Here is a 25,031-nt window from a genome sequence, read left to right as displayed (position 1 = left end):
CTATAGAAATAAAATTTTGTCAAAATATTCTATGGAAATAAAATTTTGTCAAAACTTTCTATAGAAGTAAAAATTTTAAAACATTTTCTATAGAAGTAAAATGTTGACCAAATTTTCTATAGAAATAAAATTTTGACAAAATTTTCTATAGAAAAAAATTGTGACAAAATTTTCTATAGAAATTAAATTGTGACAAAATTTTGTATAGACATAAATTTTTGACCAAATTTTCTATAGAACTAAAATTTGGACAAACTTTTCTATTGAAATAAAATTGGAACATAATTTTCTTTGAAATAAAATTTTGATAAAATTTTCTATAGAAATAAAATTTTGACAAAATTGTCTATAGAAATAAAATTTTGTCAAAACTTTCTATAGAAAAAAATTTGACAAAATTTGCTATAGAAATTTAATTGTGACCAAATTTTCTACAGAAATGAAATTCTATGACAAAATTTTCTATACAAATAAAATTTTGACAAAATTTTCTATAGAAATAAAATTTTTTCAAAACTTTCTATAGAAAAAAATTTTGACAAAATTTGCTTAGCAATACAATTGTGGCAAAATGTTCTATAGAAATAAAATTGTGACCAAATTTTCTACAGAAATGAAATTCTGTGACAAAATTTTCTATCGAAATAAAATTTTGACAAAATTGTTTATAGAAGTAAAACTTTGACAATTTTTTCTATAAAAATAAAATTTTGACAAAATTTTCTATAGAAATAAAATTTTGACAAAATTTTCGATAAAAGTAAAATTTTGACAAAATTTTCTATAGAAATAAAATTCAGATTCGAACCCAAACAATGTTCATTTTCATCTCACGATTGCGCTCATCATGCACAGTAGCTATCTGATTGATGTCATTTGTCACGGTTAAATGTCGTTATAGTGCTACTTAAAAGAGTTTATAGTAGCGTTAGGTATTGAACCTTGTATGCGGGAGTAGGTTCTTATTGTGAATGATCGTATTCATTATAGCTTATGTTTAACGTTTTTATTCATTACAAAAAAATATAATTAAAAAAACACTGGTACTATATGGGGATAATTCTAAGCTAGATTAGCTAAATATAGGAACCCCAACCTATATACATTGAAGCCAAATTATCCAAATCTGTGGCTTCAGAAATAAGAAAATTCACATGACCTTCTGTGGACAATGGTATACTAAAACCTTGGGTTCTTTTAACCTAAAAAACAAAATACATATTTTAAATTAACAGCATTAAAACCCGGATACAATAAACTTACATAGCCTTGCAGGCGCTCCTCTATACGTTTGACATCGGTAATGGCCTTGGGATCGGTTACTTCCAATCCGCTATTCGTTTTCTTCGCCTTAAGACGATCTATAAAACCTATATCATAGACAAAAGGCCTCAGCACAGACATTAAGGTCTTCGACTCATTTTTCAAAAGCCTTAAAGTGATTTCACAACATTTCCTAAATAGACCTTCCACGCCCAATGGTCCCATGGCAAATGTCATATTGTGAGTTAAACGAAATGGTACCACTTCGGGAAAAGCAAACGATTCGCCTTGATTGAAGAGACAATTGAAATCCACGTGAACAGCATCTCCATTTGTTTCATCGAATAAAATATTTTCACCATGGCGATCGCCCAAACCCAGAATATATCCAACCATAGACATAACCGATGTAGTTTTAACATAAGAACTTCGTGCCTGATACCAACTATGGGGTGAATGGAATCTCTGACGGAACCATTCGTGAAAAACTGGTGGATTTCGGGCCAACAACTCTTGAAACACGGCCCGTTTCTTTTCTATAGGATCCGTTTTGGGTAGAGCGTATTGTCGGATGTTGCGATCTAGAATTCCTTGACCACGCATGCGATATATGGTTGTGCAAATGCCACGAAAAGAGTTCAGATTCGGTAGCCATTCTACCAAACCACATTCCTCATTGAATGGAATGGCAGCATAGGTGCGTATGCGTAAATGTCGATGGCGAGCCTGAAAAAAATATTTGTAGGGGTTTTCATTTATTATACAGACTAATATAGAATGACAAGGTGAACGTATATATACTAGGTTTTTGGCTTTACTTCCGTAAAGATAAAGGGATGTATTCTAGGATTTGGAAGAAAACGAAACTCCAATATAATGGACTTCCGTGTTGTGTTATCACCCATTTCGTGTTGCGCTGTTGTATTCTCGAGAAACTCTGCGACTAAGATAGGATGAGTTCAGAGTGAGGCTGGTAGATTTGGATGGGCAAGCGAAAAGGTGACGCGTGTCAGGTAGAACACACGTCAGCTATGCTGCTATCAATCACTGATAGGTAGGAATTGAGTCGGCTGGACTTGCGTGATCTGGGCCAAAAGTATCCTAGTCTGCCGTGGGAGGTCTTTTTCCTCCGGTGCTATGGGCGCTATGAGGACCTTCGGTAAGGTTAGGCATAGTGGCAGCTCGATATTTCAGGCTCACTTAAACTCAGGCTCGTTCAGTTCATTGTGATATCACACTGGTGAACTTCTCTCTTATCAATGATTGCTGCCCGATTCTATGTTTAACTCAATTACAAGGGAACTCCTTTTTATAGCCGTTCCGAACGTTCCAATTTCTATGAAACCACTTTAGAGGAGCAGTGATTTACACAGAAATGTCACGGAGGGGGGATAAACCACCGCTGAAAAACTTTTTGGTGTTGACATTTCTGAGGGTTTCAAAGCTTCCCTAAGTGGTTTCACTGCAATGTGGAACGCCGTTCGGTCTCGGCTATAAAAAGGAGGTCCCTTGTCATTGAGCTTAACATGGAATCGGGCAGCATTCAGTGATAAGAGAGAAGTTCACCAATGTGGTATCACAATGGACTGAATATCCTAACCGAACATAATCTACAAACTGGTCGACGAAGATAAATCTCTCCCTTGAAGGACATAATCCAAAGCTTTCATCTTCAAAAATTGGATCTACGTGCAGACGGACGTTCTTCGTTTGGGGTACGAAGCAGGAGAAAAATAAAATGAGAATCTTCGGTCTAACATTTTGCAAATAGACCATCCTTCCATACCATCAATTTCATGAAACGGGAAACTTGAGTCGTGCCTTTCTTGGAAACCGACCATTCATTTGGCCTCGCTAGAGTTATAGGACGAAACTCCTCAATTATTCCCCTCCTATTTAGTTTCTATGTGTCTGCCCTCGTACGACCAGATGTCGATCTGATCTAGAGGATACCCAATGCCAATAATCCAAAGCTTCCTTCGATTCGATTCTTATGACTAAGAGGTCCCTTAATAGGCTACGCTACCTTCATCTGAACTACACCTGTTAGTGACATGCAATGTATAAATCTACAGACAGCCCAGAATATGCAGAGAATCGCGACAGATTGATACTGAGGAGCACCTGCAGCACGAGTCCAAGACGCTGTCTTAGTCTAAGATGCTGTCTTAGCTACTTATTTTTTGTCAGCAGGAACCTGTTGTTGTCTGTAATCCACTACAGCCCATTTCACACTTGGACAAAAGAGATGAACGTGGATCACGACTACGATATTTTCTGACTGGAAGATATCCACCGCCAAGAATCATAAGATTTATTTTTAGTCATAATACAGAGCCAAAAAGTTGGATACAGAAACAAGATGGTGCTGGCTGCCAGCATGTGGCGAAAAAGACAAGGTGATCTTGCCGATATACAAGTCAACAGGGGGTAACTTTATAGACTACGCTGCCTCCATCTGAACTGAAGTGGTCACTGACTTGCAATGTATAAATATACAAACAGACCAGAATATGATTCCTGACAGATTGTATTTGAGGAGCACCTCCAGCACGAGACCAAGACGCTGTCAAAAGACAAGGAGATCCTGACGACATACAAGTCTACAGGACGTCGCTTTATAGACTACGCTGCCTTCATCTCAACTCCAACCGTCAGTTGCATGCAATGTATAAATCAACAAACAGCCCAGAATATGCGCTGAAAATCGCGACAGATTGTCATTGAGAAGCACCTCCAGAATGAGTCGAAGACGCTGTCAAAAGGTAAGGATATCCTGAAGACGTATTTGTCAACAGGACGTCCCTTTATAGACTAAGCTGCCTCCATCTGAACTCCAGCTGTCAAAGACATGCAATGTATACATTTTCACAGAGGGTCACCTCCAGGTCGAGACCAAGACGCTGTCAAAGATGGAACATATCGCCCTCTTGATATGCTAGCACCAAATTACGTACGTAAGTATAAAACATCCTAACGATAAGGAGGGAATGATCCCTCTTACGAACAAACCTTCGCCATCAGGTCCGATTTTAAGAAGAATCTAAGCTCGGTTGAGCGGCGCCAACAGCAATGAGGATACACACGACACTGATATAGAAGCGGTGTAGGAGGTAACGCCTTGATGGTAGACCACTGACTATTGGGGAAGATGAGAGAAATGATCGATGCTATCCCAGCACTGATCTGGTATCTCTACGTACCCGAACAAATATCTTTCACTCTCGCTTCGGAACACCTAAATTATGTATCACCACAAGATATCTCTTCACATGTCCTGCTTTCTTCTATTACCAAGATGAGGTTCCATAGGTGTGAGCACATTGGCAACCGTAATCAAAGAAATACAATAGACTTGAGAAAATTGATGAGACTTAGGGAACGAACCGCCCCCATCAGTTTCGATTTTAAGATAAAACTAATCTCAGTTCGCCATTTGATCGGCAACCAAAGGAATGAGGGGATACGAAAGGTAAAGAGATTGACTCACATAGAAGCGGTGTAGGAGGCAACGCTGACTTATTCGTATAGCGTTGTTCGCGGTGCAAGATCACCGCCCATTAGCGAAAGTAAAAGATCGATGCTATCCCAGCTCTGATCTGGTATCTCTAGATACTCGAACAAATATCTCTCGTTGCTGAACACAGAAATTGTGGATCATCATGAGGCATCTATTTGCATATTTTTTCTACAAACTGGGTAATGTTCTATACGTGTACACAATTTGTCATCTATAGTCGGCAAGAGACTTGAGGAAAATGAAGAGGTGAGTTTAGGTTCTTATTTCCCTATGAATCAGATGTACACGAAAACGGTAAAATTACCATCTTGTCGAACAAAAATTACGACGGGGTCAATAAGAAGATCGATGGATTCAGCAATGACGTGGCGAAACTCAACACGAAAAAGAAGAAATTGTCCGTGGCAAAACGACGAAAGCTGAAAATGATGAACTAGACTATAAATAAAATCAAAATGCTCCGAGGGAAAAATCTTGAAACTCCTCCCAATCTCAAGGAAAAGAAGACTAGATCTACAGTTACAATGACACGAAAGAAACGAAAAAACTACCAAGTACTGTCCTCCAGGAACAAAAAAGAAAGCGAGCACATTAACCACAGAGGAGGGGATGCCAATTATGACCAAATACTTCCAAGGAAACAACTTGAAATTCCTTCCAATCTCACGAGAAAGAGGATTAGATATCGGGAATAGTGTTACACTCAAACGCTAGAAGAGAAAAATAAACACCCAGCTTTTATGTACATACATTTAAGATGATCGATGGGTTCAGCACGAAAAAGACAAAGTACTCCCCGCCAGGAGTCTCAAGTAAGCAGAATCCGATAGTGGCGACCATCAGCGGGCACACACATCTGGGGAGAGATTTCTGCCGAATAATCTGTATTCGAAGAAATGCAATAGAGTTGCGGAAAATTAAGAAGCTTATGGTGGCCCATCCACCCTGATAAGTTTGATTTCATTTTAGACGTAAACGATAGCGTTAATATCATCATCTTGGCGAGTCCTACTTACTTATCTGTGGCAAAACGACTAAAGTTGAAAGATTAAACTCCGCCGACAATTCCATCCGTTGAAGGTTAAATATTTTTTCTTTCCATCACTCTCTGCCCGTATTCGGCATGTTTTAAGGTCGAGGAGCACTACCCGCCAGGGGAGTATTAAACAAGTAGCATAGGTTGGATGGCGATATTTCCATCCGATGAAGGTTAAATATTTTTTTCTTTTTCGTCTCAAACCCATGATCTTTTGGGAACGTTAGCCATTGCAGTCCTAAGGTCCTAGCGATGGCAATTAGAAGATCCGCAGGATTCATGAGCGGATACGAGCAGAGAATGTTGGTGTATGGCGCAAACTGTTTTAAGGCGGGTATCAAACAAGCTGAGTGCTTTGGAGGGTGACATTTCTATCCGATGGGGGTTAAATATTTCTTCTGGGATTCGGAAAACACATGATCCTTTGGGAATGTTAACCATTGTAAATCGAAGGCCCAATGGATGGCAGTTAGAAGAACCGCAGGGCCCATGAACGGACACCTAGAGTTGAGGGCAAATTTAAGCCGAATGTAGGGCATGTTTTAAGGTCGTGGAGCACTACCTGCCAGGGGAGTATCTAACAAGCAGAATACGTTGGAGAGCGACATTTCCACCCGATGAAGATGGAAATGTCGAGGAAAACTCATTATCTTTTGGGAGTGTTAACCATTGTAGTCCTAAGGTCCTCGGAACGCCAATTGGAGAAGCCGTAGGAATCATGAGCGGATACCTAGAGTTGAGGTCAAATTTGTGCCAAATACGAGCAGAGAATGAATGATGTTGTATGATAAAGGCTGTTTTAAGGTCGAGGAACACTACCCGCCAGGGGTAGCCGAGCGAATACGTGCAGAGAATGATGGTATATGGCTTAAATATTTTTTTTTCTGAAACTGAGATTCGGAAAACCCATTACCCTTTGGGAATGTTAACTATTGAAGTCCTAAGGTCCTAGGGACGGCAGTTAGAAGAGTCGCAGGGATCATGAGCGGATACCTAGAGTTGATGACAAATTTATGTCAAATACGAACAGAGAATGTTGTATGTAGGGAATTTTTTAAGGCGGAGCACTAACCAAATCAGGACCCTGATTTTACAAGTTATAAGTCCATCAGAGATGATTCGGGATATGGCTAAGCTGAAAAAAGCGACTGGAAACAAATGGAGGAATTCGATTTTTTGGAAAAAAGCCGATTACTGTCATAGACCGGGAAATCTAGAGACTCTTTACAATCTATATATTCAATACAATTTGGAGATAATTCTTTCGTATTCCCCATTACACTCACCTGAGAATCTTGATGCAAATATCTCTTCACCAGACCATTGAACTCCATCAGACGAAAATCTTTACGTAAATCATCTTTGGGTTTGACCATAACATTATACGTTTTACCATCACTACATTCAATGGTTATCTTTTTGGGTTTAGCAGCCGAACGAAGGACCACAACTTCTTCACTAATGCCACATATAAAAACACCAGAGGGAAATGGATATCTGGGTAATGAAGGATTGGCTGTCACATCGGGCGCTGAAGTGGTTGTATTTGCAGATTCTGTCATTGTCGAGGCAATGGGACATGAAGCCTGCATGTATTTCTCAAAAGGTAACATGATCTGGGAAAACTCGGGATCATTTAGTAATTGAGGAAGTTGTCGAACCAAAGAACTCAATTGATAGGTACGATCAAAGGGTATATCCTTATTGGTCAATTCTATGAGCCGCTCTGCTAGAATATTAAAATCTTTGAGTAATTTTTGAAAGCCAGGTTTATTAAGCCGTACATCGGTGAATATTAAACGAGAACGTTTTATACGATTACTGTGGCATGATTTGAAAATAGGCAATAACATCCACAAAGACTGATGGGGGAAATGTTCCAAGAGTTTAATGACAATATTACACAGGTTCTTAAAGACATCGGGCGAGGGATGACATATACGGCTAAGTAATTGCGAAAAGGCTGTATAGAAAATTGAGGTAGGTAACATGGTAACACAATTACCAATCATGTCATTCATTTTCTTGGCCAAACTCTGGAATAAAACCATTTTGGCATTATGCAAGGAGGACCCAGACCCCGAGGCTGAGGTTTGATGGTCTGAAGCCATACTAGAAGCCAATTGTGAGGTAAAATCCAACCATATACTAAGTATACGGGGTAAAGATTGATAGACATTGGAATGACCATATTTCAGCGACTTGGCATAGAAAAGCATAATATCGAGTAGGAGGCTACAACCATTGTCACTTTCTTTTTGTTCGGCGGTATAGGATTCATAGATCTTCTCCATATATTGGGCATAGTGTAATAGACATTTTTCCGAGGTTCGATTTGCGGCCACCGCTTCACGAAAATATTTCAAATTTAATTCGGAGCATATATTCATCGATTCGGCATTGAAAGTGGCTTGTAGGAATTTCGCTTCGGCATAGATTAAACGTTTTGATGGTTCCATACGTTTGATATCTCCATTACATGTGACCTCTAGGGCGTTAATATTATCCTGGAGTAGTTTAAAACAATTGGTCTGATCACCTTTTTGCCACAGAAGTTTAGCCTTTTCTAAGAAGAGAGTGGCTGGTTTATATGGTTCCACTTTCATAATGGAGATCTCCGCCTGTTGCAGACAACCCGATTCACGATTCATGCGTATGCTATGTAACCATAATTTGACGATTTCATCATTGATAAGTGAGTTAATGGAAGTCAAGAGATTGGGATGTGAAGTTGAGATGCTGGAGGTTGTCGCGAGATTTTCCTTTGGTTTTAGAATACGTTGAGTTTCCAAAAGTAAGTTACGTCTAAAACATATAACTGGCTCCAAAACTCTAGCCGTGGGTTCCAAAATCAATAATCGGGCATCCCAATTAGAGAAAAATTCCTGTAACTTTTTCATACAATTATCAGGGAGAGAATTTCCATTCGCGTCTCCACCTCCTCCATCTTCGTTCACCATATATCCATGCAGCTGATGTATTAAGAATTTATTTTTTTCCAACTCATTTAATAAATGCAATCTGGTAGCCTCATCATAAGCATGGATATACGAATTACCTGTGACACCTGAGCATGATCTCATACTGGCTACTATGTGAGAACGTATGATGTCCAATTGCTCCATAAAATGTTTGCAATTCACTCCATCGTAATCTTGACCCCTGGGCGTTTGGCGAAAGTGTAGAAATGCTTCGGCACATTGAATATTCCAATTATTGGTCTTACCCCTCACTGTGGGATCTTCTAGTAGCTCTTCCAGCTCATCATATCTAGCCAAACGCCATAGGATCTCCGTTTTACATTCCTTAAAGCAATCATCATTATATTGATCGGCCAATTTCTCCCACAGACCATTGGTTATGAGTAAAGCCGTCTCTGGGGTATCCATGCGTAGATAACTTTGTATGATACCATTAACATCGCTATGATTGATTTGGGCCTCATTCTTTAACAACAGCTGTTGATAGCAATTGATTGTTTCCTGGGGACGATCGACCAAGCGATTTACCAAAATCTCTTCCTCCAAAGACAAGTCTGTGTCTTTAACAAAAACCGCACCCTCAACCGAATCGGAATCCATTAATTTTCCATGAATTTCTATGAGATACGACAACTGCTCTTGCAATCTTTCGCGAGGGTTCTCTTCTATATATTCCTCCAAATACAATAAAGCTCGAGCATATTCTCCTGAGTTATAATTCGCCTTGGATATCAGAGATTTATTGAATTTATTCACAAATTCTTCGATGGTCTTGTATTTATTATCCTCTTGGCGTATTTTACCATTGACCATATTCTGTTTTTGCCATTCTTTAATCCATCTTTGGAGGAAATCTATTTGCTCCGAACATAATTTCGAGCAGGTTTGTGTTACCGTTTCCAAAGCTTCAAATTGATGCTCGGAACCCATACTAACGCCACCACCACCATTGGCAGTGGAGTTCTGCAGGCCTCCTCCTTTATCCTGGCTATTTAATTTATCTGCCGAATATTTTGAAGATTTAAATTCTTTGAAGCCTCCCACATCCACCCTTCCTTGTAAACTCGAATCACGATTACAAAAATTAAATACAGCCATAAATTCTTCATAGATTTCCAAGGCCTTGTCCCTATCACATTCCTGCAGGACATGTAATAGCAAATAGGGAAAGAATATCGATAACATTTTACTATCCCTCTTCATGCTAGGCTTATACGAGTTCAATAGTCGACGCGTCTCATCCGTCTGCACCCATTCGATTAGGCGACAAGACCAAGCAAAAGACCATTCCTCATAGGAACGACACAAACTGCTATTGAACAAGGGATGCTCTGTGATTTTCTTATCCCTGCGAGATCCTGTATAGCAGGAGGTCAATAGAGGTTCCATTATCTGTTGCATACGCAATGGCAAAGCATCCCATACATTGAGCTTTTTTCCCTCCCTTGGGGAAATACCAAAAACTGCCAAAGTCTCTTGTATGGCCAACGAAAAATTATCCACATATTTGGAATCCTTTTGAAATTGATAGGAGCGACATAGTTCCGTCAAAGCCATTATGGCAAAATCGTCTGTATGCATACTCAACGAAATCTCGGTGGTATCCATAAAGGAAAAATTCGCAGACATATAGCTGGGATCAATGGCTCCCAACTCACCCAAACATTTAGCCGAAGCCAAATGAATATTACGATCCTCATGGCGACATCCTTTAATCACCTCATCCACTATACGTTCAATTAAAGGATTCAGCGGTATGGTATCCAAAATCATATGATTGATATCCTTACGATATTTTCCTATAAAGATGCCCAAATAATTCAGACCATATATCCTCACTTGACTGTTCTCGTTGCATATTTGTTGGTATAGGAAATTTAATTTTTCCGGTATATCATCTCGTTCCAAATTCATGAGTTCCATTTGTCGGGCCACCAATTGGCGTATGGGTGCTTTAACTTTTTCCATATCCTTTAGGAAATACAAATCGGATATATGTGCTCCCAATAGGCTGCTACTTTTCATTATCAAAAATTCATAGATCTCATTGATTTCCTCTGCATTGCTATCGACTAGAGGCTGCAGTGAGGCCACAATTCGACTCAATGAGGCTCCCAATTCCTCGATGTTTACCGTATGCAAGAAAATATTCCATATCTTAAGGCAAATATTTTGTAGATTACGATCATCCAAGGTCAGCACAAAACTAAGCATGGCTATGATTTTAAAACGAAATTGTGTTACATTGTTGGGTCCAATTAAACGCATAATTTGACCCAAACTGTATAGCGTCTCCTCCTTAAGGGGTTTCTCGAAATACGGTTCGGAAAGGCAGGTTTGAAAATATGTGATGACACCCAAAAAACGATCTGCTATAAAATTGCAAAACTCATGGGTTGGGCTTTTGAAGGATTTCGACGATGATGATGATGTAGTGGCGACAGTCCCCATGCCTCCTCCTCCTACTTCATTGGGTAAAAGGCATGTAAATGCTTGCATAACAAATGTGGGGCTTCGATTGAAATAGACCAGAAATTCGGAGACAGTTTGCTGCAAAGAAACAAAAGGAAAGTTTTTGGTTTGGTCCGTTGAAATGACAAAACATGCGATGAATTGAAATTTTGACAAAATTTCCCATAGAAATGAAATTTTAACAAAATTTCCTAAAGAAATTAAATTTAACAACATTTCCTAAGGAAATGAAATTTTGAGAAAATTTTTCTATAGAAATAAAATTTTATTGACATTTTTTTATAGAAATAAAATGTTGAAATTTTCTATAGAAATGAAATTTTTACAAAATTTCCTATAGAAATGAAAATGACAAAATTTTCTAAAGAAAAAAAATTCACAAAATTTTCTGTAGACAAAAAAAATGAGAAAATTTTCTATAGAAGAAATAAAATTTTGACAAAATTTCCTATAGAAATAAAATTTTGACAAAATTTCCTATAGAAATAAAATTTTGACAAAATTTCCTAAAGAAATGAAATTTTGACAAAATTTTCTATAGAAATAAAATGTTGACAAAATTTCCTAAAGAAATGAAATTTTGACAAAATTTTCTATAGAAATAAAATTTTGTTGAAATTTTCGATAGAAATAAAATGTTGTTGAAATTTTCTATAGAAATAAAATTTTGACAAAATTTCCTATAGAAATAAAATTTTGACAAAATTTCCTATAGAAATACAATTTTGACAAAATTTCCTATAGAAATAAAATTTTGACAAAATTTTCTATTGAAATGAAATTTGGATAAAATTTCCTATAGAAATAAAATATTGACAAAATTTCCTATAAAAATCAATTTTGACAAAAATTCCTATAGAAATTAAATTTTGACAGAATTTCCTATAGAAATGAAGTTTGGATAAAATTTCTTATAGAAATAAAATTTGCTGAAATTTTCTATAGAAATAAAATGTTGTTGAAATATTCTATAGAAATAAAATTTTGTTGAAATTTTCTATAGAAATAAAATTTTGTTGAAATTTTTTATAGAAATAAAATGTTGTTGAAATTTTCTATAGAAATAAAATTTTGTTGAAATATTCTATAGAAATAAAATTTTGTTGAAATTTTCTATAGAAATAAAATTTTGACAAAATTTCCTATAGAAATAAAATTTTGACAAAATTTTCTATAGAAAAAATTTTTAAAAAATTTCCCATAAAAATGAAGTTTTGACAGAATTTCCTATAGAAATGAAGTTTGGATACAATTTCTTATAGAAATAAAATTTTGCTGAAATTTCCTATAGAAATGAAATTTTGACAAAATTTTCTATAGAAATAAAATGTTGACAAAATTTTCTATAGAAATAAAATGTTGACAAAATTTTCTATAGAAATAAAATTTTGTTGAAATTTTCGATAGAAATAAAATGTTGAAATTTTCTATAGAAATAAAATTTTGACAAAATTTCCTATAGAAATACAATTTTGACAAAATTTCCTATAGAAATAAAATTGTGACAAAATTTTCTATTGAAATGAAATTTGGATAAAATTTCTATAGAAATAAAATATTGACAAAATTTCCTATAAAAATCAATTTTGACAAAAATTCCTATAGAAATGAAATTTTGACAGAATTTCCTATAGAAATGAAGTTTGGATAAAATTTCTTATAGAAATAAAATTTGCTGAAATATTCTATAGAAATAAAATTTTGTTGAAATTTTCTATAGAAAAAATATTTTGTTGAAATTTTCTATAGAAATAAAATGTTGTTGAAATTTTCTATAGAAATAAAATTTTGTTGAAATATTCTATAGAAATAAAATTTTGTTGAAATTTTCTATAGAAATAAAATTTTGACAAAATTTCCTATAGAAATAAAATTTTGACAAAATGTTCTATAGAAATGAAATTTTGACAAAATTTCCCATAAAAATGAAGTTTTGACAGAATTTCCTATAGAAATGAAGTTTGGATAAAATTTCTTATAGAAATAAAATTTTGTTGAAATTTTCTATAGAAATAAAATGTTGTTGAAATTTTCTATAGAAATAAAATGTTGTTGAAATTTTCTATAGAAATAAAATTTTATTGAAATTTTCAATAGAAATAAAATTTTGTTGAAATTTTCTATAGAAATAAAATTTTGAAAAATTTTCCATAAATATGAAATTTTTGCAAAATTTCCTTTAGAAATAAAATTTTGATAAGATTTTCTATAAAAAAAAAATTTGCAATTTTGGGATTATTCGATTGGCTTGAGGTCATGGACTAATGCTGGTGTTGTTGTTTTTCATTACTTTTTTTTGAAATGTTGCTGTTCTCGGATATTCCGACACACCAACGGTGATCATCTTCAGCGAGACATTATATTTTACAAAGTTATGGACTTTCTCCTTACAAAGCTCATGTCTAACTAAAAATCTAAAATTTTGTTGAAATTTTCTATAGAAATAAAATTTTGTTGAAATTTTCTATAGAAATGAAATTTTGAGAAGGATAAGAAAATTTTTGCCCAAATCGGTTCAAATTTAAATAGCGTATATTATAGTCGATTTTAGATATTCCTTCCTTGTTTGTTTTTTGTTGTCTATGAAACAATGTAAATTCAATAGCTTACCTTAACATCGGTATTCATTAACTTGCTAAGACTAGATCCAGTACATTTGCCAATCAATTCAATGCAGCGATTGCCTATGTGAGGCTCTTCCGTCAAATAGATATGGGTATAGATGCGTAAAAAGGAAACAATGAACAGGTTATTAACAGGTTTGCGGGTAATCTTTGAGATGCTTATCAATAGACCCTTGCAACGAGGTTCCTTGACACAATAGGGTAAAATCATGGTAACCAAAAGGCGATAATATTTACAAATAAATTCCTGGACACAAGAAAAGCCCAACATTTTCGTAAACTATAAAAGAAAAACGAAGAAATTAATAAAGATAAATAAATAAGTATATCCCATTACTAACCGCTTTCAGGGATCTGGTCATACGAACTCCTCTTGTTATATAAACATAGATCATTAGACGTACTATCAAATTTAAGGCATCTCTTTTATACCAATTCCATAATTGTATGGGTTGTTTACGATAATTGCTACACATTTCCGTGGCACATAGAATGGCCTCATGAACCACTTGTGACTCTGGATGTATTAGATAGAAGAAAAGCATTTTGAAAAAATGATATAACCAAAGTTCCGATAGTAAATGACTTTCACTGCAGCTGGTAATAATCTCAAGTATTGTTTGTTGATGTTGGCAACGATTGTTGATCGAGGAGGGGGAGGAGGAAGTGTTGGCTGCTGCTGCATTATTGGAAGGCTTTAAGGATTCTATAACCTGCTGCAGAAGACGTGATGAAAAATCTTTTAGAAATTCTTCTTCATTATCCTGAATAGATTTTCTTATTATGGGTCTTAGGGTGGGTATGTTTAGACCAGATTTTATAGCTTCTGGGGAAAATAAAGAATCCAATATACGATTGCTGCCCAAGACTTGATGACAAAAATCCATGTGATTGGTCATAAATTCCAAATGAGGATTTATAAAAAGTTGTTGACCTAAAAAGTTTTTCAATTTTGTAGGTAAATTTTGCGAGGGTTTTAAGCGATTGGAGGACTGGGATTTCCCACGAGGAAGATGATAAGCAACGACTGCTTTACTTTGTTCATAGAACTCTTTCTGTTTTCTGCGGCATAGAGATTTTATAAAACAATTTGGGCAATATATTTCTGATTTTGTAATATAAGGAAACGCGTGCTTTGTTATACGTTTAGGATCTCGTAAATAAGAACTTACTACTATGGCAGAATTTGCCGGCGGGCCATTAAAACAAGCCAAAGTTTTTAGAAGGGGTAAAAACAGATTTTGATCTTTATCTAGCTTTAGAAAATCTTGGACTATGGTCTCCATACTCAACCAATTATTGACCACATAATGGGGAATATTTGCCATAAATTTTTCTCTTAGATATTGATGATTTTCGTTAAGGCCAGCATCGCATAATCGTTTGCCCAGGGCTTGTATCGCTTGTTGTGTTTGTTGTACAGCTCTGGCACCTTCCTTAGATACTGTGTTGTGGTTGATATGTCCCAAGGCTAATATATCCAATGATATTTCTATGGACTTATCACTGGTTTTTAAATCCTTCGCTTGCAAAGGCCTCACAATCATTTCCATTAATTTATCTTGCATACTCGTCGATAGTAGACAATTAAAGCTGGAACATTGTAATAATAATCCTGCAATCAATAGCTCATCTGGTTCCAGGGATTTTAAAGCTTTTGCTAACCAATCCCTTACAGTAGTATTTAAAGGCTCCAAGGAAAATTCCTGCAATTCTTGGAATAATGAAACCCTTGATGGTATTGTATTGGTCTTTAAGGTCTCCATATTTTCTAAATCAAGGGATTTTTGTTGAGACCATAAGATTAGATGTTCCATTATAAGGAAAAAGTTTAAATATTCCTGGATAGCCTTAGTGGAGTCTCTTCTGGGAAAAGCTTTCTCCAATTTCATAGCCAGATATTTTATAATCTCCAATAATTCCTTTTTGTTCGAACTTCTAACCAAATGTGGCGCCAAAGACTTGAGAACAAATGGAAAAGCTTCACCATATTTCATTATGACCTTGGCATATTGATTTTCCAATTTTGGTGGTCTATTAACGTTTTCCATAAAGAGATCAAACATCAAATCACCTAGTGATTGTACCACATCTTTCAAATGCGTTAAATTCAATTGATTTTCAAATCCCTGCCATTTGTTCAGCTCAAAAATATTCTCCAACAATTGCAAACAGTGGTTCGTAATCACTAGCCTCTCCTCAATTTGTGGTATAAATTTTTGTAATATCCTCAACAAGGCAATTGATTCCTCTATTAAGTCTTCTATATTGTCTTGTCTTAAACAATTATTCGCAATCCACATGGGACAATAATTCCATATGGTTGCCAAAGATCTAAAGCTTAGCTCATACATTTCTTGTAAACCATTCAAATTGAAGGTATAACCAAAGACTTTGGCCACATACTGTAGGCATGCCATTTTTGTGGTAAAATCACATATTTTCAAAGCTTGGAATATTGTCAGCAAAGTGTTTTGAAATGTCTTGGGGAAATTAACATAGCCCATATTCAGACCATGGTAGAGCACTTCCATTAAGGATTGTATATAATCATCCATTGCATCGCTATTGATTTCTATGGCTGGGAAACTGAAAGAGCCATCAATTTCTTTAAGGACATCATGATCTTCCGTAGAGAAGGCAGTAATTTTCAGCATAACTCCCTCAAGGGATATATCAATTTTATTATATTGCTCACACAATTGATCTATGGCATTTATATAGGCTGCGAGTAGTTTCTCGAAGAGTACAACACGATTCACAAGACAGGAATTAAGAAGTTTACATTGAATCTTTAAATTCTTTTCACAGAGCCTAGAAAACAAAAAGAAACCATAGTCATAGAACCACTATGCTCGATATGCTCGGATACTTACTCTTTATCCGCCCCGGTATCTTCCAGATTCATAGATCTCACCAATTTATTAACCAACCATATTATAAAAGCATCCTGAAACTTGTTGGTATTTGCCTTCAACGAATGTCTAATGAGACTTGGTTCCTTGCACAAAATATCATCCACGAATACCAAAACGTCATATAGACCGGTCTCATCACGATTAACTACGCTGTACAACAGCCTCCACATATCTTTACGACGATCTGCCATAGCTTATAATTTTTTTTTTTTTTGCACTTTTTCAGTTACAATTAAACTTCAATCATTTCTGCAGGACATTTGATTGAAATCAAAATCCTTTTAGTAAACGCGCGGCGCCAACATTTGTGTTGTGTAAACATATGTTTTATGTTTATAGCCAAAGACCATTAATAAAGAAGACGTGAGATAAGCTTGCTCTTCCTCTTTTTCTTGAAAAAACAGAGATTAATATCATACATGTTCCATGAGACGTTGCAACTTTTTTCGGTTTCTCTTTTCATTTTGCATTCGTAACAAAACTTAATTCGCTTATTTTAGCAATTTTTTTAACTCTTAAACGAACAAAAACACTTTGTGAAACATTTTATTAATAATTTAGTGCAACCGACACAGAAATTTGCGTGAAATGTTGGAGAAAATAGCTAAATAAAAATTGTCTGCATCAAACCAGTAAGTTCGGAGCCAAAGACCATTAATAAAGAAGACGTGAATTGGGCTTTGATAGTGTTAGTAATAGAAAACGGAGATTAATATCATACTTGTTGGAAAAGCGCTCCGAACTTACTGGTTTGATGCAGACAATTTTTATTTAGCTATTTTCTCTAACATTTCACGCAAATTTCTGTGTCGGTTGCACTAAATTATTAATAAAATGTTTCACAAAGTGTTTTTGTTCGTTTAAGAGTTAAAAAAATTGCTAAAATAAGCGAATTAAGTTTTGTTACGAATGCAAAATGAAAAGAGAAACCGAAAAAAAGTTGCAACGTCTCATGGAACATGTATGATATTAATCTCTGTTTTTTCAAGAAAAAGAGGAAGAGCAAGCTTATCTCACGTCTTCTTTATTAATGGTCTTTGCGCAAAATAGATAACGAACGTGTGTGAACCTAAAGTCGTGCACTTTTATCTATTCAAGAACAAGAGGCAATCTGGACATCTTGTTATAATTACAAAGTCTTTGGCATCATCATCCAAATTTCCGCGGGATATTTTAATTATATTCTAACGGCCTTTTGATCATTACAATTAATTTTAAAACCTGAAATTAATTTATTGTTTGAAAAATATTTGAATTTTAGCATTTTTCAAGCGGTTGTGTTTATTGGGATTATATTGAAGATATTGAGTACTCATTTAACGAGTACTCAAAAAATTAGTCAGTAACGAGTACTGGTAATCAAATACTCCTTACTTTCCCACCACTAATATATTTCATTATTTATTGGATTTGAGTAGGGCGTATTATTTATTGAGCTCATCGTTTGTTTTTGTGGCATTTGTTTTAAAAAATATTTATTTTAAACTTGGGATAATATTTTGCAGCTATCAGATACAAAATGAAGAAATATTTCTATGTCTGTTTAGTAATTCAAAGCGTTTTAATTCAAGGAAGTAAGCATGTTGTTAAAGTATGGAACATAGGGAATTTCATCTTCTTTTTGTATTTTTTTATTATACAAGGTTTGTCCATTTGGTGTTATCGCTGCACATCAGCTACTCCCGGTTGTGGGGAAGAATTCAATTGGCGTGGCATAGGTTTCCTGGGAGAACAGTGTCCAGAGAAAGATGATATATGTGTAAAAATAACTGAAAGGAGAGGAGGTATGTAAACATAGTGTGCGTTTAAAGCGAAAAAATCGTATATGGGTTCCCTGTTTACAGCTCAAGAAACCATAACCAGGGATTGTTTGAGTTCTTTAAGTTTCCGCACCGATATACCTGCTGACAAATACGAAGGTTGCTATCCCGCCGCCAAAGATGTCCGATTGGCCCATTATGTCAATCACACTATCAAGGAACATGACGTGAAACGAGAATATTTTACTGATGTCAAATTCTGTTTTTGCTTTTTGGATCATCGTTGTAATAGCGCTGATATGCTATTGAAAAATAAATCCCTTTTGGGATTTGGTTTGCTTAGCACATTTTTAATGATTGTGGTAAATAAGATATACTTTTAGTTTTGATTAACTTTAACCATGAAACACACAAACCCTTCTATCCCTACTCTTCTCAGTTTTAGTATAATAGACATAAAGTGCCTCGAATATTTTATACGCAAAATGTATATGTTTAAAGATATAAGGTATTTAGGATAATATTCCAATATTGAGGCCATTCTGATGGTGACCATTCATTCCTTTTGAAATGTTTGATTTAAATTCAATATAATTTAGATTCTATGGATACCCCTATCGTTGTGAATTCTGCAAAGTTCAGTAATCTCATGTGACACCACCTCGGAAGTGTCGGTCTGTAATCTAACTCTTCAAGGGAACGTTTATATCGTGTATCCTTATTAATATTCTACACTCATAGAAACAAGTCTGTTAAACAACTTAACAGCAGTCCATGCCTGCTGTTATATTATTATACTTCAGGGTATATCGAACAACGAATTGTAATGTTTTTGAATCTTGAAATGTTACCCAAAGCCCATTTAAGAAACAACAATAGACTTTTGGTTACTCCTGCTAATATCCTTCAAGGCACCTAAATGCGATCAGTACATAATTTGTTTGCTGTTATGCCTTAATATGGTAAATATTTTATATAAGACATTCTTAATATTGTGTTTTTATTCGAATACGATAGCCCCTAATTTTTTTTTTTTTTTGCTTAAGCCATACTAAAATATGTTTAAGCCATTGAGTTTAAATAATAGTAGGCATTGTTCGCTATTTAAGCAAAGTGTTTCTGCGTTTTCAGCAGACGTTCTGTTGTTTTAGCAAATTTTTCTGCTGTGTCTAGCAACAGATTCGTCTTGCATGAATGTTTCGATGGGGTGTAATTTACAACATCTGTTTTTGCTTTTTCAAAACACTTTCTGTTAGTTTAGCAGATTTTTCTGCTCTGTCTACTAACAAATTTTTCTTGATCTACGATTTTTTTCAAAGCTTTCGATAGTCCAGTGGAAATGCGTTAATCTTACGTGAAAGTTTCGATGGGTGTAATTTACCACAAACTGTTTCTGCTTTTTCAAAACACTTTCTGTTGTTTTAGCTTATTTTTCTACTGTGTCTACTAACAAATATTTCTTGGTCTATCCATTTTTTTTTTTAAACTTCGATAGTCCAGTGGAAATTTGTTAACCTTGCATGAAAGTCGCACGAAACCGAAACGAAGTCAAGATGAACTTTAATATTATCTCCTCAGCATGTCCAAGCTGTTACAATAACTAAACCAAATCCTTTCATAGACTCATAAAATTTATTTATAAATCCTACTTTTCCTCAGCACATTTGATACACAATCACTACCTTCCACTTCAATTTAGTCTCCGAATATTTGGAATATTTTTTTAATACCGAAATAAAATTTATATAAATCCGTCCAAACATGTGCAACCTAAAGTGTTAAAGTGTATGTCCACATATTTTTACAAAATTTTTAAAGATATTTACATTCCTAATTTGTCTAATGTATTGAGAGCATATCATTCCAAGTATGTTAATGTTTTACAATTTTATATATACATATATACGTTTACACACATTTTTCTATAGAAATATATTTTATTAAGAAATAAAGACAATTTTACATGATTACGAATTAGCTGATGTTTTAATTAATATAAATATTCACCCTTGTTTCAAATGGTGATTAGGAAGATTAGCTTGAAATTGGAAATTGTGGAATTATTTTTTAATTCAAATCATTTACAACTTCATCTAGGGATTTTTTACATGCCCTGAAATCATATAATGAAATCTCAGGATTTCTATCCACAAATTCTTTGTATACCGTAGATAAACGAATGCATTCATCTACGGACAATTGAAAAGGTCTCAATGTATCTTCAACGTCAGCTTGCTTAAATAGCTGCAGACAAATGTCATCACGATCTTCTGGTGGAAACAATGTACCATAACCACGTCGACAATATTTTTGTCGCATATTGAAAATATGTCTCACCACTTTCTCCACCAAACCAAAGGGTAAATCCGTTTTGGGATATTTCAAAGGTATTAACTTAACAACACCAACATCTACATCAGGTTTGGGTACAAACGCTTTGCCAGGTATTGTGAATTTCATAACAGGTTGTGTCCAAATTTGTGACATTATCGATAGACGACACCTCTGTTTGTTGCCCAATGGGGCACAAATCCGTTCTGCCACTTCTTTTTGAAAGGTCAATGTCATGCAGGTGTCATTACGCCGAAATGCTCCTCTGCGTAGCGATAAGTCTTCAAACCAATTTATAATTAATCGTGTCGAAATGGCAAAAGGCAAATTTCCAATCAAGTGTAAACGTTGTGAAGTGTCCGGGATGTGTTGGTCCATTTTGAATCCTAAAATATCTTCAATATGGATGTCAACTTGAAGATTTAATGGCTTAGCACAATCTTTCAATAACTCCAAAGATGGTAAGAACCGGGCATCTTTTTCCACCAAAATTATCCGTTGAGGCTGTCTTCGTAAAATTGAGCGTGTAATGCCCCCAGGACCAGGTCCCACTTCCAAAACAATATCACGATCATCAATGCGCCCAGCGGACTTGACAATTTTATCCGTTATACGTTCATCCATTAGAAAATTTTGAGAAAGTTGTTTCATGGCTTGCAGTTGATACAGCTTAACCAGGTCTCGTATAGTGGGCAAGGGTGGTAAACGCATGCCCGACTTCAATATTCGCAAAGCTGCCTCCGACATTATTTAGCTATGAAGAGGAGGTCCATTGAAATCTTCAAATAATTGTTTATTTACATGATCAAAACTAACCTTGTTTCTCTTCCTTTAATACAATCCAAAACACTTAATTCGTTTCACATGCAAAATAAAACTATTGATGATTATACAACAGTTTCGAATCGTCGTAAGGGCTAATTAAGGTGTATATATCTTACAAAACTAACGGAAACAGAACAATTAATTGGCGTTGACCTTTTTTGGCTCGTCGAAATCGTCCAAAAATTTTTCTTGTTTCACAGACCATATGGAATATGCATAGATTCCAACAACTGATGCGATTAAACAACCTGCTGTCATCAAATTATTACGTCGCACACGCTGCAATTTTTGAACTCTCTCCAAATTCTGTTCCTCTATTAGTTTCATAAATTCCAATTGGGCTTTGTCTATTTTTCCTTCTGCGTATTTAATATTGGGTAATTTGCCAGGACCAGACATAATTCCACAGTGTAAATATAAGTTCAACAAAACTCAAATTATTGGAAAAAAATCTTGCTGTCAGGAATGGAGGGCAACTTATATTCCAGCTGTTCGGCGCATATTTGCGAGAATTTGGCATCACTGATTTATGCGCCGTTAATAGTACAGGGTTGCTAGAGTTTACACTTTATTTTATTTATTTTGTTCATTCAGAGAATGTATACCTAATGTGCTTTACAGACTATCAGTTATTTCGAACGGAATGTCGGTGTTTGTAAAGAATCTTTCAGTGTGTCGGATCGATACGACTTGTCGGCGATGACTAAATAATCGGTAAATGTGTTATCGATCCCATAAACATGCAGCAGTATCGATTATGCCTTCGGACTTAACTTATAATGTGCACAATATATGGGATATGTTCGACACGAGCACTGTCGTCCGGAATAACTGATAGTCTGTAAAGCGCATAAAGCGCAATAGTCTTATTTGTCTCATATCGGCGTTCCTCGGATGAAATATCCACTTCACTCATAGGTGACGCAATTAAATTTGAACCTTCTCTTTTCTCTGGATTTGAAATATTATACCCTTCACCACTACTGTGGTACAGGGTATAATAAGTTTTTTTTTCAGGACAATTGAAAGGATAAATAATTGCCACTTTTACCAATGCCATACGATTCTTTTATCAGCTGATTTTGACTTCTTAAAATTGTAAACAACATTTTGAAATTTTTGTTTTTGTAATCGTGATTCAACCTCTTTATTCAGCTACCCAACAAACACAAAGATGAGCCGCCCATAGCACCGGAGGAGAGAGACCTCCCACGGCAGACAAGGGTAGTTTTGGCCCAACTAAGATCAGGCAAGTGCAGCCGCCTCAATTCATACTTATCAGTGATTGATAGCAGCGTAGCTGACGTGTGTCCCATCTGTAATCAAGGGCCACATGACACTCGTCACCTTTTTGCTTGCCCAGCTAAGCCTACCCGTCTCACTACCAGATCACTCTGGACACACCCCATCCTTGTCGCAGAGTTCCTTGATCTGGCTACCAGCTGAACTACACAAGCATAGAAAAAAATGGATGAAACTACATTAAAAACTGTTACAACAACAACATGAGCATTTTTCATAAGTAACGCCATATCAATTTGATAGTGAATCCGATATTCAACATTAATTCAAACGGCCTTAGGTTAGGTTAGGTTATGTGGCAGCCCGGTGTATCAGACTCACTTAGACTATTCAGTCCATTGTGATACCACAGTGGTGAACTTCTCTCTTATCACTGAGTGCTGCCCGATTCCATGTTAAGCTCAATGACAAGGACCTCCTTTTTATAGCCGAGTCCGAACGGCGTTCCACATTCCAGTGGAACCACTTAGAGAAGCTTTGAAACCCTCAGAAATGTCACCAGCATTACTGAGGTGGGATAATCCACCGCCGAAAAACTTTTTGGTGTTCGGTCGTAGCAGGAATCGAACCCACGACCTTGTGTATGCAAGGCGGGCATGCTAACCATTGCACCACGGTGGCTCCCGGCCTTGCAAATTGCTTGCGTTCAACAACATTTCCAATAGGTTTGAAGCATTAAGGTGAGTATTAAGTTCGAGTTTAGCCGCTAAAGTGAAAACTAAATCAGTAAAAAAGGCATAAAATTATACATATTTGTTGCAAATTTTATTATAACTTGATGGGGAATAGCCCCAAGCAAATTTTCACAAAGTTTGTATTCCTTAAAATGGATTATTAAAGAAAAATAATCGTGGAAAAATGACAATTTTAGCGGCTAAACTCGAACTTTTTGAATTTGGGGGCGCTTCTGAGAATCCCCACTACGTCGAAAACAATCATATACGACATCAAAAACTCGTCGTAAAAGCGCCGTCACTATTGAGAAGTTGTACCACGCCAAGTTACTACGAAAAAGTTTCTCATCAGTGCAATTATTAGGTGCCTATTTAGATCAATTTCGAAGGACGCCAATAAGAACCCCTGCAAACTATCAGAAAAAGTGCATTTTAAGGTAATTGTAGAAGAATCATTGTGGTCAAGTAAAACACGATTGTGTGTTTATTGATTTGAATAAACATTTATAATTTCTTATAAATATAACATTTTTCGGTTTATCTCATCACATTTAACATAATTTTTTGCATTAATAAAATAATGATGTTGAGTTTTAAGTAGCAAGTTACATATTGAAGCGTCTATCAGCCAGTTTGTTTATTTTCGATGGAGACAGCGTGCCTGGAAAAATATTTGAAAAACGATCACTTTATTCTATTTGGAAAGTCGAAAATTGTTCACCATATACCTTTCACAATTTTAAGCGTAATATCTATGTTTTCAGAACTTTATTTTCGTTTTTATTTAAATAAAATATAACAAGCTGGTTGCGCTTGGCGTTTCACAAAAAATAAAATGGCTCTTCTATCAGTAGTGATGGCAAAATACTTTCATGTACATTTTGTACTTTTTGATATGCTTCCCCCATCACAGTTCGCGATGGTTGTGGTGACATTTACGAGTCTGTGGTAGCGATGCGGATGAAATGGAACTTTGAAATGCTGGCAGGGACCCACCTTTAAAATGAAATTTAGTTTGAAAAGTTGTAGCTAATATGTTGAGAAATTGTTGCTAACGTGTTGCTAACGTGTTGAATTCTACTGTTGAGGGTAATGTCTGTTTTTTGTTGAGAACGCGATTTTCTCAACAATTTCTCAAATTGAATTCTAATCTAATTCTTTGAAAAAATGTTTGAAAGCTTATTGAATATAACCATTTCTCCAATGCTTGTGTTTATTGGGTATGGGCTGTCGTATATCAAACACAAACAGCTGACAGGCCACACTACGCTTACGACCCGTTTTTGGATTCACAAGGCATATTAAAGAGGTTAATTAATATGCCT

General features: G+C 35.5%; 3 protein-coding genes and 1 long non-coding RNA gene across 4 annotated transcripts; 1 reads left to right on the top strand and 3 right to left on the bottom strand.

Annotated features, from left to right (window-relative positions):
* Positions 1 to 991: 991 nt before the first annotated feature.
* Positions 992 to 21,864, bottom strand: mtTFB1 (mitochondrial transcription factor B1). The gene is made up of 10 exons (XM_075306570.1): positions 21,722 to 21,864; positions 20,643 to 21,659; positions 18,716 to 18,784; positions 18,495 to 18,583; positions 16,773 to 17,007; positions 14,238 to 16,710; positions 13,883 to 14,176; positions 7,106 to 11,350; positions 1,264 to 1,989; positions 992 to 1,202 (listed from the first exon to the last, which is right to left on the bottom strand). Exons 2-10 carry the CDS (start codon positions 21,650 to 21,652, stop codon positions 1,077 to 1,079), a joined length of 9,267 nt encoding a protein of 3,088 aa, XP_075162685.1. The 5' UTR covers positions 21,653 to 21,659; positions 21,722 to 21,864; the 3' UTR covers positions 992 to 1,076.
* crim (QVR superfamily protein crim) lies at positions 18,213 to 20,548 on the top strand. Its single transcript, XM_075305983.1, has 3 exons — positions 18,213 to 18,388; positions 18,458 to 18,598; positions 18,659 to 20,548. The coding sequence occupies exons 1-3, from the start codon at positions 18,334 to 18,336 to the stop codon at positions 18,955 to 18,957; spliced, it is 495 nt and encodes a 164-aa protein (XP_075162098.1). The 5' UTR covers positions 18,213 to 18,333; the 3' UTR covers positions 18,958 to 20,548.
* Positions 21,726 to 22,129, bottom strand: Ccdc56 (Coiled-coil domain containing 56). Its single transcript, XM_075305984.1, has one exon. The coding sequence runs from the start codon at positions 22,127 to 22,129 to the stop codon at positions 21,869 to 21,871; it is 261 nt and encodes an 86-aa protein (XP_075162099.1). The 3' UTR covers positions 21,726 to 21,868.
* A 2,032-nt stretch (positions 22,130 to 24,161) lies between these two features.
* On the bottom strand, positions 24,162 to 24,690 carry LOC142232811 (uncharacterized). Its single transcript, XR_012721215.1, has 2 exons — positions 24,435 to 24,690; positions 24,162 to 24,367 (listed from the first exon to the last, which is right to left on the bottom strand). It is a non-coding gene; the product is annotated as an uncharacterized LOC142232811 (long non-coding RNA).
* Positions 24,691 to 25,031: the final 341 nt, after the last annotated feature.

This window comes from Haematobia irritans, chromosome 4 (assembly GCF_050003625.1).
Source record: "Haematobia irritans isolate KBUSLIRL chromosome 4, ASM5000362v1, whole genome shotgun sequence".
Lineage (NCBI taxonomy): Eukaryota > Metazoa > Arthropoda > Insecta > Diptera > Muscidae > Haematobia > Haematobia irritans.
The sequence above is the reverse complement of the archived record's forward strand: the minus strand, read 5'-3'. Positions and strand labels throughout refer to the sequence as shown.